General features: G+C 36.0%; 3 protein-coding genes and 1 long non-coding RNA gene across 5 annotated transcripts in view; 3 read left to right on the top strand and 1 right to left on the bottom strand.

Annotated features, from left to right (window-relative positions):
• The first annotated feature begins 10 nt into the window (after positions 1-10).
• On the top strand, positions 11-6,236 carry Eif4a (eukaryotic translation initiation factor 4A). Of its 2 annotated transcripts, XM_071773972.1 has the most exons (8): positions 11-167; positions 1,473-1,590; positions 2,736-2,883; positions 2,983-3,092; positions 3,183-3,458; positions 4,035-4,486; positions 4,917-5,109; positions 6,164-6,236. In XM_071773972.1, exons 1-7 carry the CDS (start codon positions 145-147, stop codon positions 5,059-5,061), a joined length of 1,272 nt encoding a protein of 423 aa, XP_071630073.1. In that variant the 5' UTR covers positions 11-144; the 3' UTR covers positions 5,062-5,109; positions 6,164-6,236. The 2 variants fall into 2 exon arrangements, with proteins under 2 accessions (XP_071630073.1, XP_071630072.1); XM_071773971.1 differs by having other exon boundaries at positions 4,917-6,236.
• A 784-nt stretch (positions 6,237-7,020) lies between these two features.
• On the top strand, positions 7,021-9,952 carry LOC139810429 (18S rRNA (guanine-N(7))-methyltransferase). The gene is made up of 7 exons (XM_071773974.1): positions 7,021-8,325; positions 8,440-8,582; positions 8,707-8,744; positions 8,822-9,000; positions 9,110-9,536; positions 9,658-9,804; positions 9,915-9,952. The coding sequence occupies exons 2-6, from the start codon at positions 8,544-8,546 to the stop codon at positions 9,800-9,802; spliced, it is 828 nt and encodes a 275-aa protein (XP_071630075.1). The 5' UTR covers positions 7,021-8,325; positions 8,440-8,543; the 3' UTR covers positions 9,803-9,804; positions 9,915-9,952.
• An 87-nt stretch (positions 9,953-10,039) lies between these two features.
• Mrpl46 (mitochondrial ribosomal protein L46) lies at positions 10,040-11,438 on the bottom strand. The gene is made up of 4 exons (XM_071773973.1): positions 11,292-11,438; positions 10,744-11,103; positions 10,434-10,576; positions 10,040-10,335 (listed from the first exon to the last, which is right to left on the bottom strand). Exons 1-4 carry the CDS (start codon positions 11,347-11,349, stop codon positions 10,066-10,068), a joined length of 831 nt encoding a protein of 276 aa, XP_071630074.1. The 5' UTR covers positions 11,350-11,438; the 3' UTR covers positions 10,040-10,065.
• Positions 11,439-11,553: 115 nt separating this feature from the next.
• Positions 11,554-17,130, top strand: part of LOC139810431 (uncharacterized) — a 163,496-nt gene continuing 157,919 nt past the window's right edge. Inside the window, exons 1-2 of the long non-coding RNA XR_011731333.1 lie at positions 11,554-11,661; positions 11,733-11,883. This is a non-coding gene — a long non-coding RNA (uncharacterized lncRNA). The remainder of the gene's footprint in view (positions 11,662-11,732; positions 11,884-17,130) is intronic.

Genomic DNA, 17,130 nt, shown 5'->3' with positions numbered 1-17,130 from the left:
CCGGCGAAAAACTTGTCGGACCGGCGCGCTTTCCGGTGTAGGGGGGGCGCCAGCGCGGGCAGCGCCATAGCGTGGCAGTCTCGAGAATACTCCTCGTGACGCCACACGAGCTCTTCCTTTCCGCCGAACTCTCGCGAGTTGAACATGTCGCATACTGCAGAGAGAAGGTAAGTTGAGCGTTTTTCCAGCGTAACGGGGTGCCGCGCTCGCGTTCTGGCGCCGCGCCGCGGCCGCCGTGGCCCCGGGCGCCGTCGTGGCTCGCGCGCGTCCGCGAAATAGCCGCGTACGCGGGTTAAAATACGCCCGCGGGGGAACAGTGTGCCGCGACCGACGGATGCACGGCGGGGACACGAGACTGACAACATGGCGTGCACTCGTTTTTGTCACATTGTGCCCCTCGCGCCGCGGTCAACAACGGCGCGCCCGCGAGCCCACGCCGTCCGCGAGCTTAACCTCCTCGTTGGCTTCTCGTCGCGGTGCCCGCGGCGGGGGATCGGCGCGGATCGGAGCGAAAGGGAGCAACGGCGTGGCCTCCGACGGCGCGTGCACGCGCCCCGACGCGCCGTTAGCGTGGGTGAAGCGCACCTCTTCCTCTCCCGTGCCCGTGCGAGAGCTCTCTCGGGACGGGCGACGACGAGCATGGTTTTTTCCCCCCCGATCTCGGAATTACGTAATGAAAAATATCGGTCCCTCGCGCGATTCCCGGTGCCGGGTACCTAGGAAAGGACGGAGGAAAAAAAAAATCAATCGCGTTGACCCGCGCGACCCGAGGCCGAGGCTCCTCGCCTCGCGCAGCATTGCCGGATGTACAGTCATCGCGTTCGCACGTTCCCCTCGGCCTCGGCGAAGCAACACGTCTCGGGCGCTCGTGCTTCCGCGCGTGAGTCACTGTCAAGAATCAAGAACGATTATCGCGGCCTCGTGGGAGCCCGCCTTCACGCGGGCTCGAGGGGCTTCCTCGCGCCGACCTGGGCTCGTCGTCGTGCGAAACGTAAAAATGGCCATCGAGCGATTTCGATAGACAAGACAGTACTCCACGGGTTCGATTTAAAAGTTCGGCTCTCAAGGTCACGTGGATTTTAAAGTGGTTTTGTCATCGCTCGATCGCTCGATGACCGATATTATCGATCCCGCGTGGGCGCCGAGCGTCGATATTTTTTATTAAAATTAATAAATGTTACTGCACGAGATTCGATCATTTATTACGGACGTAGGGAAATGTAATACAGGGTTTTATGTTCCTTTTATATTTTACGCTAAAGAAGCCTAAAATAATGAAGAAACAATTATGTTGCAATAAAATGAAATTAAAGGTCGCGTATCACGTGGATATTACGTGTATTTTACGATTTATTTGCGGTATAAAAATTGTGCGAATTATCTTATAAAAATACGATACAGCTCATGATTTAACATTTAATGTTAATCTTATCTGTGTGTTCTCGCTCTAATATCTTATCTGCGCATTTCAGAAATGACGATCAATGGCCGGGTGATTCAAAAAATGGTCCTAGTGAAAGCGAACAGCCCACGTACGATGGACCTCCTGGCATGGACCCCGATGGCATCATCGAGTCCAATTGGGACGTTGTGAGTAACTTGCATATTGCATTCTGAACTGGTTTATTTTCTTTCAACTATTGGAAGACGCGCACTGTTCTTTTATGCTTTGGTATTCTACATTAGTGTTATCGTACGAGCCATAATTTCTATACCTAAGACGAATATTGCTCGATATTTATAATAATTGTCTAGATGCATATAAATTTATCCACACAAATAGAGAAATATTTTGAAGGGTAATATAACGATTCTATAAGGTAAAATGCAATATAAGGTAAAATTACTTCATTTTAGATTAGTTTTTAGATTTTTGATATTCAGGTATCTGGTCCTCTACCTCTCTATTTTGAAATAAAAGGACACTGTAAATGTAATACGAAATAGAATATTATATAAAGCCCTAATTTAAACTTTGTAATGTAATTATTCAATCCATCTATATTTCGATCGAGAATATTCTAGTCCTTCTCTGTGAACGTCTTGTGAATAATTTAGATCAATTATGGAGAACTTTAATGAATTTGTTATGTGGGTAAAATTAACAGAGGCAATCAGTCTTTTTTTGTAGCTGTATTTTTAGTAAGTTGTTTAAAATAATGTTCTTATGATTTTCTTCTATATATATTTATATATAATATATAAGTACAATTTTTATGTATTAGTTAGAGAATTGTCTTTTAATGATTTATTACGTATCATATGCTCCATAAAATTTTTCTCCCAATTAGAATATTTTTTTAGTAATTTATTCAGTTTATAAAAGCAAAAAATTAATACATATAAAATTTCTTTATGTTCTTTCTAGAAATTTTTAACAATTATTACATATCATAGTCCTTATATATTATGATACATTATGATATGATACATTCAAAGTTATTATTATTAAAAGGTACTATCTTTCACCATTTTCATTGGTATAAGATAGTATAGTTACATGTTATGTAATATATAAATATATAATATCGGTAAAGTTGGTTAAATATAATGCCTCTAATACATCAGTGTATGTGTTATGACGATAATAAAATAAAATATAAATAAAATAATATATAATTTAATGCAAACACCTTGTTGCGGCTCTGTGCGCTATCGTACATGTTTGATTTCTAATCATTTGAGCTTTTCACGATTAAAATAATATATTTTACTGATATATTTAATCTAAATAGGTTGTGGAAAACTTTGATGAAATGAACTTGAAAGAAGAACTGTTACGTGGTATATATGCTTACGGGTTTGAAAAACCATCTGCAATTCAACAACGTGCCATCCTACCCTGTATAAGGGGGCTCGATGTTATTGCTCAGGCCCAGTCTGGTAAGAATTTTTGATACAGATCAGTAATTAATACTACGTAAATATCTTGTGCGAAGTTTATTATGTATTATACCAATCAATGTATCCAATCATTTACAGGTACTGGAAAAACTGCTACGTTCTCAATATCGATCCTCCAACAAATCGATACTAATCTTAAAGAATGCCAGGCCTTGATCCTCGCACCAACCCGTGAGTTAGCTCAACAGGTAAATAGCTCGTTAGAAGTGTTTTAATATAAAGCCACGTTTAATATCAAGAAAATGTTGAATTCTAATAATATTATTATCTTTACTTAGATCCAGAAAGTCGTTATCGCTCTAGGAGATTTCATGCACGCGGAATGTCACGCGTGCATTGGTGGCACCAACGTTCGCGAGGATATGCGAAAACTGGATCAGGGTGTTCACGTGGTTGTCGGTACGCCCGGTAGAGTTTACGATATGATCAGCCGACGAGCACTTCGAGCAAGTAGCATCAAACTGTTCGTGCTGGATGAAGCTGATGAAATGCTTTCTCGAGGATTTAAGGATCAAATTCACGATGTATTCAAATTATTACCTAATGAAGTGCAGGTAAATATAAAACTTATATTTTCGGGCAATGTAGATTTTTTTAATTACAATTACTATCTAATAGATCAATTTTATTTTAATTATTAGAAAGTATCTTTTTTGGACAAGTCCACAAATCATAACAAGACGAAAAAGTTGCAGTGTACCTTATAATAGTCGAGTTAACGAATATATTATAAAATACAGGTGCGTCGTAATAGTGTCATTTTTGACAAATGTACACTGGATTGACATATGCTCTGTATCATGAAATGTGTTATCTTTTTGTCTGGAAATAATAGCGGCCTAAATGCAAACAATTATTGTGGCATAGCACTCCTAATAATAATCAGAATATCCTAAAAATCAATTAGTCACTTTAAATATCTCTGTAATAGCAACAACAATTTACAATACCTGTTACAGCATGATGCTATTATATTGCACACACATGTATAGTATAACATCTCAGTAAATGCAGTTTATTTCTTTCATCGACATATAATATCGATCATCACATTTGTATCGAGATATGATTTCTTGCATACAGTTCTAGTCTTCGTATTTCTAATGCAATACATTATTTTTTCTTTCTAGGTTATATTATTATCTGCGACAATGCCAGCTGACGTGTTGGATGTATCCAAATGTTTTATGCGGAATCCCATTCGTATTTTGGTTAAGAAAGAGGAGTTAACCTTAGAGGGTATCAAGCAATTCTTCGTTTATGTCGAACGTGAAGATTGGAAATTGGAAACTCTTTGCGATTTGTATGATACACTGAGCATCACCCAGGCCGTTATTTTCTGCAATACGCGGCGTAAAGTAGATTGGCTAACAGAGAGTATGCATAAACGTGACTTCACTGTTTCTGCTATGCACGGAGATATGGAACAGAAAGAACGCGATCTTATTATGCGTCAATTCCGAACTGGATCATCTAGAGTCTTGATCACTACTGATCTTCTAGCACGTGGTATAGATGTGCAACAGGTTTCGCTTGTTATTAATTATGATTTACCTTCCAACCGAGAAAATTATATTCATCGGTAAGTTATTATTTTATACTTTTTAATTGTTATTTTGAAATAAACGCGGTGTAATTTATAACTTATTTGAACGAAATAGAAATTTCTAATAGCAAAAACTTATAAGACATAAAAATACGAATAAAATATAAATTTTACTTTATATAACTCTAATTTAAAACAACTATAATTTTTTTTTAAGAATTAGAATATTGTACTTAAATATTTTATATCTTTAAATTCAAGCCATAGATATATGTATTTTACAGAACGATAAAAGACATCAACAATATAATCTTTATGTTGCAAAAAGATAGACATGCTTCAAATTTTACATCTATTAAAATGTTAGAATTTTGTAATGTCACAAATATACATATATAATTTGTGTTTAATTTTCTTATATATATGTATAGATACTTATATTTTTGTTACTTTTTCTGATTCACAGAATTGGTCGCGGTGGTCGTTTCGGCCGTAAAGGTGTGGCCATTAATTTTGTGACAGAGGAAGATAAACGAACCTTGAAAGATATCGAGCAATTCTATAACACTCACATCGACGAAATGCCAATGAATGTCGCTGATCTGATCTAAGTCCGACTGTTGGCTATAATCCATTATAATAAAAAAAAATAATAAAAAGTAAGTGACAGAAGCTCTCAGCTGATCGATCTCTCATGGTGTGTGAGTATATATATTGAGTGAGTTGGTGAACTATATCGCTTATGTAAACGCGATCTAAACCAAAATATTCCAACGTTTTCATATTTGTTTCGATTTATAATAGTAGGTTACGGAAATAGTTATCTGTTGCGCTACAGGAGATAGTAGTACGACTATTATTACTATTAGTGTAATTATCACTACTGTTGCCGCTACCGATATTGCCGCTGCTGCTGCTACTACTTATTCTTATCGTTACCGCTATTAATATTACTATAAATATTATACTATACTATCATTGGTATTACTGGTACTGATTGCTATCAAGATTATATTTTATTTTAATTTTTAACAATAATATAGCGATATTATATATATTACCACGACTAAAATATCATGCCACACAGAGTGGCGAATAGAATTAGAAAAATACGAAAAGCGCAGCTCGGCGCAGTGCGATTATACTTTATTCCTATTGTCGCAACAAATTTTCTATTGCCCAGAATGCATCCATATTCTTATTCTGCCGCAAATCCAATAGCCATCATAGAAATTTTCAAGTCTTTCCTTCTGAGACTTCTCGTCCCGCTTATTTTTTCTGAAAATGTTTCTAATTGGATGATTAAATTTGTTGTGTTTAATAGTCCATATTTCATGCTTTTATCACCGCGATTACAACTTGTTTGTCTAGGCAGAGGTTTAGTTGGGTATTGGAGGGGATACTTTAATCACAAGCGTTGCCGAAGGAGAGGTATATTCAAACTTAGATGATATGAATTTTTGTATATCCTAAATCCCAGATGCATACACCTTTATTATTAAATAAAATGTTTGACCTTTTAAGAAAATGTGGTCTTTGTTATTAGTCTTGTCTTTCTTATCAAATTTTATCCAATTTCACAATGAAAACCCTGAATGGACAAACTGTGTTTACGAGTGAGACACAAATTCTGAAGTGCTCCGCTTTGGGAATAAGTTTTGCGTTTTATATGCCGAAAAAGTTCTCACAATTTTCTTTTATTTGTATTTGCAGGCAGTTTTGGACAGTCCAGATGTGGGCGACAATATTTTTGGAAATAAAGACCAGATTTCCTGATTCAAAAAAATCGAAGTTTTGTAAATCGATTACCTATCTAAACTCCTGCCTTTTTGTAGGCTACAATAATATATGTATATTTACTCTTTTCTTTTTTATACTTTTACATTCTTATTGATAATGGAAGAGATGATCAGTTCTTAGATTTTTTATATTTGTCAATAAAATTCTTTGCAAATATTCTTTACGCATATTCATAAGTTTCCGTGCACTTATCAATGCTAAATATTAAATTGAAATGTTATCTGCCTTGTGAGAACTTTTGTATCGTGTCTTTACAAAATTATTAAAAATATTGCGATATCATACTCTATTGTCGTCATTAATCGTAAATTTGGAAAAGTGTTAATAATGGTTTTCGAAAATCTGAGTGATCAAATCATGTAAGCGCTTTTATGCATTTTATAGCTGCTGATTTGTGATTGCATTAACTCTTCTTTCTCGTACATTTGAATGCGACTTATGTTAATGCAAAAATCATCTCGAATTTCCGAAGACTAGTTCTTAAAAATACTGTAAATATTATATAAATGGACCCTGAAGGAATGGACCATTGTGTGTCTATTGTATTTATACATCATATAAATAATATTTATGATTGAACGTATAAACTGAATACAATAAACGTGAATGTCCTTTACTTGTATTATCAATACCATTAAGTGAACTACTGTTATTCGAATAAGTGTATTATGTATAAAATTATACTCAAAATTACGAAAAGAAAAATTCTGTAAGCATTCATCGACGTAAAGCGGAAGATTAGGGGTATGCCTTCTTAAAAATATCTGAAGAGCGCACAATCACAGATGCATTTTGATGAAAATATTTTTCAGTTTAATTATACATACCAGCTGAAGAGATTAAGTTCATAAATTTAAAACATATAATGGATATCCGAAAACATTTGAATCGTAAGTATTTGTCATATAATTTGACTTCGTAATACAATTTTACTGTAAAATAAAATAAGGACTTCTTTATGTTTCGAGAATTTTATATGCTTTATTGATTATATCTACAACGAATTTAGAAAAGACATAAAGTATTGAATACATTTATCAAAGTTTTTTTATTTTCTTGGAGATTTTCCTTTTTAGTCGCATAAGTCACTGTATAAATTTTGATTTTGATTTATTCCAATTGTACAAAGCGTACATACGATTTACAACGTATTGATTCTCGAAATTTTCTAATGGACTACTTTGATTTTATAAATCGACATCTTTTGTATTTAGAATAAAAAAAAAAAAAAAAAATTGGAGTGATCAAGCTCCAATTAACTTAATCGATAAATCACTTGTTCATACTTATACTATTTTTTATTAATATGAATAGAATTATATTAATTTCTTATTGTTTAATACGTAAGAAGAAAAATTAGAAACGACAAATTTTATATAATCTTATAGTTAGATATTTTGTTGTGAGGGATTATGCGGTTGAATTAATCATTACCTAAAATCGGAAGTCGTCCTTAGTGGTGAACTCTAATTAATTTAATTAGCAGTTAATTTGTCAAGTAATATCCTCAATATTTTCGAATTAAATAGAAATATATACATTATAATGTTTTGTTTAATACGTGGGAATAAAAATTTTAAATTAGAAATAACGAATTATATGGTTAAGTTTTGCTATAAGCAATTGCGCTGATTCATTAAATTAATCACCGATTAAATTAATTGTCCAGCATCATCCACAGAAGCATATGTAAAATCGATCACGTGTGTCTTATATAAAGGAAGGCCATGTATTTATTGTAAATTGTACATTAGAGATAAAATCAATTAATTTCTCGAAAGTATCTTTTAATGCTTTTGCATAGTATATTTTAAGTCTGTTTTATTTATATTTGATTAGTACTTTCTGAAATAAAATATTTTTATTTTTATATACTACTCGGATGTTAGAAAGAGAAACAACGAGAACTGCGCGTTCAGAAAGTACAAATAAAAAGAACACACGGCCAACTGTTTGAGGATTAGGTTAGGTTTCGTCTCCGTCTGTGAGCAGTGTGAGCTAGACACGTGCGTTCATTCCGTTTATTAAAGGTGCTTGTGGCATGCTGGAAAACATATAAATTTATCGGGCCTTTTGTAAGTCGGCGAATTGCTAGAACGTGTTCAATAGAAAATCGTACAATAATAGTGCAATAATACTGATTATGAGGTTATTAATGCGGGCATTAATGAGGTTATTTTTGGTATCAGAGGTTTGCCAAATCATTTATCCATTAATGGACAAAAGAGCTTAGAAAAGGATATAAAAGGAAATAGAAACTGTATTGGAAGACAAATAAATATTATTAATCAAAATGTCTAAGCGTCCAGAGCGTATGGCACCGCCTGAGGTGGTAAGTTATAAACTTCGTTGACTTGCATAATTGTTTTTTTATATGGTTTTTATATATGGTACAAGTTAAAAAATATATTAATAAACCAAGGTAAAAGCTAATTCCTTTTTTTTTCCTATGACAGTATTATGATGAAACAGAAGCTAATAAATATACACATAGGTATGTCTATATGAAATTTTTATACGAAATACCTAGATATTTACTATAGCTTCATAATAAAATCCATGTTTTTGCAGCTCTCGTATGATAGAAATCCAAGTACAGATGTGTGAACGTGCTATAGAACTTCTTGTGCTACCTGAAGATCAGAGCTGCTTGCTTTTGGATATCGGTTGTGGGTCAGGGCTCAGTGGCAGCGTATTGGAAGATCAGGGACACGTATGGATAGGTATGGACATCTCTTCAGCTATGCTTGGTAAGTATTTTAATTATGGTGCGATACAGTGATATTTTAAGAATATTTTTTACAGCATATGTAACATATGCATATATATAATTATATTAAATTAACACATTATTTTCAGACGTAGCTGTTGAAAGAGAATTGGATGGTGACTTAATTTTGGGAGATATAGGTCAAGGATTGCCATTCAAAGCTGGTACGTTTGATGGGGCTGTCAGTATTTCTGCGCTTCAGTGGCTGTGCTATGCAAACAAAACTTCGCACAATCCTACAAAACGTTTATATCGTTTCTTCTCAACGTTGTATGCATGCCTGTCAAGAAGCGCAAGAGCAGTGTTACAATTCTATCCAGAGAACAGTGAACAGGTTGAATTGATCACGGCACAAGCCACAAAAGCTGGCTTTTACGGCGGGGTGGTTGTCGATTTTCCAAACAGCGCAAAAGCAAAGAAAATGTTCTTAGTTTTAATGACCGGAGGAGCTGCTCCGCTTCCAAAGGCACTAGGCGTAGAGAACGAAGATAGACAAACCATCGCTAATTCAAGAAGGTTTGATCCTCTCGTCCGTTATATCTATTATTTTGTAATTTGCATTTATTTTAAATATTTCTCTAACTATATTTTTACCTTCCAAAAATTGTGATAATTTTTTGTACATTTTATGTTATAGGGAATACATAAAGAAAGCCAAGGGTAAATCGTTGAAGAAAAGTAGAGACTGGATTTTAGAGAAGAAAGAAAGGCGGCGCCGGCAAGGAAAAGAAGTTAGAGATGACTCCAAATATACTGGACGAAAGAGATCCGGGAGATTCTAGTTGTAAGATATACTTCGTTAACATAAAACACTATTTTAATAATTTTTTTTATAATGTTAATTATAAATAAGAATTCATAAAATGGATCTAATTAATTTTCGTCTGTTTCCAGACGAATCAATTTACTACTTATCATCAATCTACTACCTATCATCAATCTACTACTTAAAAATAATATATGCATAAAATATATAGGCATAATAATAATAGGCAATATTAATAACAAGAGATCAAAGATTGAGTTCAATATTTTATATTATTCTTTACGTAAACATAAATTGTGAAATACTGTGTTGTACTTCAGTAGGTAATACTTTTTGTAATTCTTCATGATCCAACCACTGGTATTTTACATTGTTGGTGATATCTCCATCCATATATTTGGCTAAGAAATAAAATATTTTAGCACCATAACTTCCTTGCTCGCAAAGCTTCTTAGGATATTTATATTTATAGAATCCAATAGGTGCATTTCCATAAAACTTCACTTTTATTGTTGCACCACATGTTTCTTGTAATATTCTCTCCGCAGTCTGTAAAAGAATTTATAATAAATATTTTCAAATCATTTTTTTTGTCTCCATTAAGATATATGCAAAATTAGTTGTAGAGAGAAATTGTAAATACATACTTGTCTCATGGTCTCTCCTTCCTTTCGAATATCTTGGGGAGGTATCCAATAATGTAAATCACCTACTTTCTGTTGCACCAATAACAGCAAATTTTTGTCCAATTTACGTTTTAAAGACGACGTTACATTTTGTTCATCAAATTCTGAAAATAACAAATCATTTATGAGAAAAATGTATTTAAATCATATAATATATAAATCTTCCTTTTGTGAAACACTTTCATAAAAAAACTTTGATATTGTATAATTTATTTCGATTCTACTGTTAGATTTTATCTTATGCACTTATAGAGAAAGAATTAATGCATACTCGTAACTCTTGGCGCAAATTTAAAATTTTTAAATTCCTCTTGATAACTATCCTCAAAGTCCTGCGCAGTTTGCACTAAAATATCTGTGTCGTCCACATCGGTTGACTTCTTCTGCTTCTCCTCTCTTTCCTTTTTCAATTCATAATCGCACTTTAGACTATTTTCATACTCCACTTTCCTTAACATATCATGAAACTTCAGTTCTATTTCTTGCATCGACTGCGTTATAACCGGATGACGTTCTAAACAGACAGCGCTGTACAAATCCCATTTTTTCGTAGTTGCGGCAGTGCCAAACGTCCGAGTGTCCCGACATTGAATCACGTTCGAACATATCGCGGCAGCCTTTTTTGACGTAACTGTATAAAAAAAAAGATATTATTAGGGAATATCAACATGCAATTACACGCGACATCGCGTTATTACAGCTAAGTGACGGTAAACGTTACAATCAAATTGAAGGTTAACAATATACAGGGAGTTATCGCTTTTCTAAGTTAATGTTTCCTAATACTCGAAAAGGAATAAAGCAACTGTTTCTGCCTACCCGGTAAAACCTGATTTAAATTATGTCCGGGCCCGGATCGGAGAATCTGTTTGAACATCTTTAATACGGTTGTCTCATAACCTAACAAAAACAGTCGCTAGTCGCTACAAGTCGCTACGATGCCTGTCGAGCGTTTCGATGCCTCGACCGTTCGAGACTTCGAGATCGATAGCGCCGTTCGATAGATTTCGTATTCCGGTATTACGACTGCGGAACGCGCCGCGTCGTTCGTGTCATTTCGTACATACTCGTCGAATGTCGGGATTCAAGCCGCGATTACCCCGTTTGGAAGCGCATTTCGCGCGCGAGAAGCGAGAAGTAATCGCGAGTGCTCTGTATGTGTGACCGATGCTATCCGAGAAGGAAATATGTAAGCCATTAATAAGACGGAGAAGCGAGTGCTCTGTAAGGTACTGACGTTCATATCGTCTAAAATTGTAGGTGGTATGCCGGTATCGCGCGAATCCATCTCCTGGTGTCCTCGCAGTCCATCCTCCTTTGGCTCGCCTGGTCCTCGCCTGGTTCTCGCCTGCTCGCCTCGTCCTCGCATCCCCGTCCGACACCCGTTTGCCCTGAAAGTGCAACGATCAAGGTATGTGGCATGTTGCTCCACGTTGCACTTTAATAATTGTCGAGCGTTTGTTACATTCGCGCAATATATTTCAACAGCGAGTATATATTTGATATATTATGCGGTCTATCATATGCTGCGCATAAAGCGCGGAGAACGCCGCTTTTTGATCTCGCAACGCTTCTCGCAATTGACGCTACTAAATCGCCATAAGCGATTAAAATATGCGGGATTTCACTGACTGTATTCTGTGATGTTAACAGCGATGATAACAGCGAGCGGCTGTTGCTTTTTTGTTTCCTAAAGATTTCGAATTAACTCTAGAATCATGAATTAAATCGAACTCGCATCTGAAGAAACACGCATTTTGCTTTCGAAGGAAAATGATTCGTTGATTGCTTATGGAAGATTGTTTTATTTCTGGTAAAATTATCATAAAAATAAGACTCAAGAATAGATTGATCTTCGTGGTTGAGACATTCGAGAAACCCGTAACTTTGAATAAATCGTCGTTTGAAAAATTTGTCTGCGCTCTCTGGACAAACATTCCAGAGATCATGAGAGAAATAATTAGTTAAAGGTAGAGGGTAATAGTTATACAGTTACTTATTTATTGAAGTAAACTGTTGATCGTGAAATTAATAGCAAATTATAAATCAAATGTTTGATATAAAAGTTTATTCATATATAAAGACACTTGACGGTTCTCAACTATCTTGTTCTCATTTAATACAATTAATATATTAAATTGATTTTTTTATACAATCAAACTTGAATCTATTCGCGCAATAAGTTGTAAATTACCGTCAATTAGTAACTTTATTAGTTTCTCGATCAATAAATTTCCCGAAGGTAAGTAATCCACTTGGTAACTCCAAGGAATTTCTTTCCCAGATCTTTTTTATCGATTGCTATTATCTTTTTCGAGAGAATAAGCAGCTTGCAGTGAGATGGCTCTAGTGCATAATAACGATCCTGTATCGTAATTTTAAACTTTTATGAATATGTAATTTGCTGATTTAAAAAATCATAGGATATATGTTATACAAACATAAATACATCTATGTATACTTACTCCAATATTTAATTTTTTATACATCATTGAATTTGTCTTCACCAGCTTTAATTTCGTAATATTTTGTAACAAAGCATTTTTTTAACCTATCAAAAACGATAGTAAATGGTTGAGATATTTTGAAAAATATAAATACATTTTTATAAAATCTTTGAACTCAGAAAACCTTTTTTTAAAACGTTTTTTTTTATATCTCTTATTATTTTAATGATATACTTTTCGAAACATTAAAAAGTCAATTTTTTCAAAGGAATGTTTTACTTCTTAACGTGCATAAGAGCAATAATATTAATAATAAGAACACTTATTTTTATTTATAGTGCACATACAAAATTTTATCCTATACTATTCAAAGTTTATCAAAATCGAGGAGGATATAATTATATGTATTAACACTTGCGTATATTTTTTATGAAACTTTAATTGAGGGAAAATGATTAAAAAACCGTGTATAAATGTTAAAATTAAATGTTTAAATGTTAAAATTTAACATAGAAAGCTTGCTACATCAATCTTACGGAATTTATTTATTGTTGTCAGCAAAATTTAAAATCAGTTATAGTGTTAAGATTTATTTACAACGCTCTCTCTCTATATCTCTCTCTGACTAACGACGAATAAATTAAATCTTGAATTAAAATCTGTGAATTATTGCTTAGAAAATACTCAGGTAACTTGTACTTTTGTTAAGCCTTGTGTCCACGATGCTAGAAATCGCTCCGAGACCTCGGACGGAGAAAGAATTAACCAATCGCATTGATTAATTGGCCGAATTATTTAAATATGATTGGCCAATTTTTTCTCCGTCCGAGATCTCGGAGCGATTTCTAATAGTATCATGGACACAAGGCTTTAGGTCGGTTTCTTTGATTTGTCAGCACTCTAAATTTGAGCGATGACACATCTAAATCAGGAGTAAGAAAAAAAAAGAACTTATTACACGAGAAATTTTATCAGTTAAATTAATGCGGGATACCGATGCGATCCTTCGAACTTAGCTTCGGTCATTTTTCTAACGCAACGAAGTGTAACGCGGGGAGACGCGAGCTCCCGAACAGGTGAATGAGTACGGGAGGGCACGAATGATGAACGTCGGGGGTGCGGGAGACCGATAGAGGATACGGGCGTCGGATGGTGTTGGATCTCTTGACGGGTGCATCGATGTCCACTGGCTCCCAAGGGAAATCCACTTCATGATGGGAATCCCATTATTTCCCGAGCGATATAAAAGTAGGTAGTCCAGTCGTCCACGTGCTGTCCAGTTGAGGCTATTCCGACGGCCGTCCTCTATCCTCCCACGCCACATTGAGGCTCTGTTTTTCTCCGTTCCTCTCTTTCTTCTCTTTTTTGTTGCCTGTCGCATTTCTTCTCTCTCTCTCTCTCTCTCTCTCTCTCTCTTCTTATCTCTTTCTCTCTTTTTCTCCTCTTATGCCATTACCATTGTCTCCTCTCGTTCGCTCCTAGATCTCACTATTCTCCGTCCATTCTCAATCTATTTGATTCCGAGCCTGTCTCTCGAAGGCGACGCTACTACGAAGGACCATTTTTAGTTTCGACTAATACCATGTATTGCCATGAGATTCAACTTTAGCTATACGCAATTTGATAAGCGGACGTCGATCTCAAGTGTATCACGAAGCTTTCGCATACGCCGTGACATTTGAACGTGCAATCGAATAAAAAAAAAAGAATATGTAAAAAATTATAGAAGATATCAAAGATAAGAATATATTTTGTGCATTTGATTATTCCCAGGAGAGCATATAATATTTATTTTTATTGACGATTCAACGATAAATAAATTTCAAGCTGGGCGGGTTATAACGCGCAAATCACGATTGGATCACGTAGAATCAAAACGCTGGCGCGTAGCTTTCGCGAAAATAAACACGTTCGACAATTCAATATTGCCTCGATTCAATCGAGTGGCGCGTACGGTCGAAACGATAGACGGAGGTTCCACGCTGGGAGAGCGACTTGATAAAGAATTCCATCCCGGGGCCGTGGAATGGTCGTACAAGGTGCGGGCAGTATAAAATAAATATGTGAGACGCAGGGGGTGGCACTCCAGAAAAGATGGACGCCTGGAGAGAGGGCGTGAGTGCTCGGCACTGCCTCTCCGTAGTAGGGGTAGAGCGGAGAACGGGCTAGGTTGGGTGGACCGTGTGGAGATCGGCTGCAGGACTCGCGTGTGTGTTGCTGGGTAATTGATTTCTTTGATACCACCCGCGCCAAAGGAACATTGTAGATGCTTGCCTGCGTACGTACGTAGAGCTCCCGTAGGAAGGGACGAACGCTTCTCTCACTTTCTCTCTCCATCTCTGTCTCCATCTCTATCTCCTTCTCCTCCTCTCTCTCTCTCCATTTCACCCTCATAGGAGCCGACAGTGGGTAAAGGGAGGAGGATCCTCCCTAGGATATAGAATGTAAGAAGGGGGTGGAATTGAGGATGGTGGCAGATCTACCGTCCTTCGGATCGATGGATATCTCTGCGCCGGACAAGACCCTCTACCCTACCCTTCCATCTTCTCCCCGAGGATGACCAATAACAAACACCGTCGCTTCTCTCTCTCTAATGGAGTTTTTACCGATAAAAAATTCACTCCCTTTTCTCCTTTTTCCCGCGGACGGTTCCTACACCCGTTTCCTCCACTACTTTACTACCACCAGCGAACACCTACGCCCATTCGCCCGACTGACGGACCACCACCATCCTCTAGCACCTTCCAAACGCTGCCTATGGAACGACGCTTTCTTCGCGACATCTCCGGATTACGACGTGGCCGTCGCATTTGACTGAGGATGCTACACGGGGTATCGTAACGGATAAGACATCCGTAACCGAGAAAATGCTCTCGACTATTGCATTGCGCACGTTGATACGTGTTAGGACAAACAATAAACGTAGAGAACAAAGATATTGATGAATATGGGATATAATCATTTCTCCGATCTGATTGTTAAAATTCGTTAAAGTTTCTAGTATAACAGAGATAGATATAAGCGATTTTACAATTACCTCTAAATATAACATCATATGTAAAGGGGAATCTGGATAGAGCAGTCTCTCTCTTTAGAAGTGGAAATCAAGATATTTTTGCGGATGCCCTGCGATATATAGAAAACAGGTGGCTCAAACGGTTTTGAAATTGTGGCCGTCGTCTTGTAAGATATGCAAATTAAGTGACACGCGAATGTCGGAGAACTAGGCAGTTTGTGGTCGTTGAGCGGCGGCAGTGCGGGGGGTCGGTTGGCTTAGTTCGGCCAACAGGGGCCGGGAATTCGAGCTCTATCGTGTGCTGACGGTATGTATCGATTGTTCTGCGATATAATGCTAGCCACGCACATATGAGACCATGCGGGTGCTTCGTGTCGAGTTTGTGTATCCGATTCTCTCTTTATACTCTTGTTGTATGTAGGCATCCTCGTAGACACTTTATATAATAGGCTGCACTGGAGGAAAGGTCTTGAAGTCATTTTTACAATAGCGTACATATAAACGATAGTATTTGCAAATTTTGCCATTTGATGCTATACAGGAAGTTTGATGCTACAGAAAGATTATTATTAATCGTAATTTTTAAAGATGTTTACAACGATTATTTAATATTATCGCAATAGAAAGAAGAGAGGGAATTAGAGCCAGAATGCAAAATTAAATGTTATTTTTACACCTAAAGTTCTCAAATTCTTCAGTCAAATTCAATCTAAACTAATTGAAAAATTTGGCTTTATGATCGTTTATTTCCGATGTTTATAAGTATCTCGTTTATTTAAAAACATCTGATTTTCTATCTCTAATTATTTTAATTAATCTAAATCTCACTTATTACTCCGATATTTTTGTTAAAGAAAGATGAATGTAATATCGATAAAATCGATAGAAGAATATATTATTGAAAAATACTTTTGTAGAAAGAGAAATATTCTAGATACACACATATTTGGATATCAATGCTTGAATACAGATTTAAAGATTAGAACATATAATAAGACGTATTAATATTTATTTATTTATATTTAATGTGTTTTATTCAAATCAGATGTTGTTAATTGAGTAATAAGAAATTGTGCTGCTTGACTGCATTTTTATGCATAAATGGAAAGGGTAACTTTTGTTCATTTGCCATTAAAAGAATTAAATTATGAGCAGTACTTCCGCAACTTTTTGAGAGAGATATTATAAAATAGTT

Source organism: Temnothorax longispinosus, chromosome 3 (assembly GCF_030848805.1).
Source record: "Temnothorax longispinosus isolate EJ_2023e chromosome 3, Tlon_JGU_v1, whole genome shotgun sequence".
NCBI lineage: Eukaryota > Metazoa > Arthropoda > Insecta > Hymenoptera > Formicidae > Temnothorax > Temnothorax longispinosus.
Note: the sequence above shows the minus strand (reverse complement) of the source record. Positions and strands in the feature narration are given on the sequence as shown.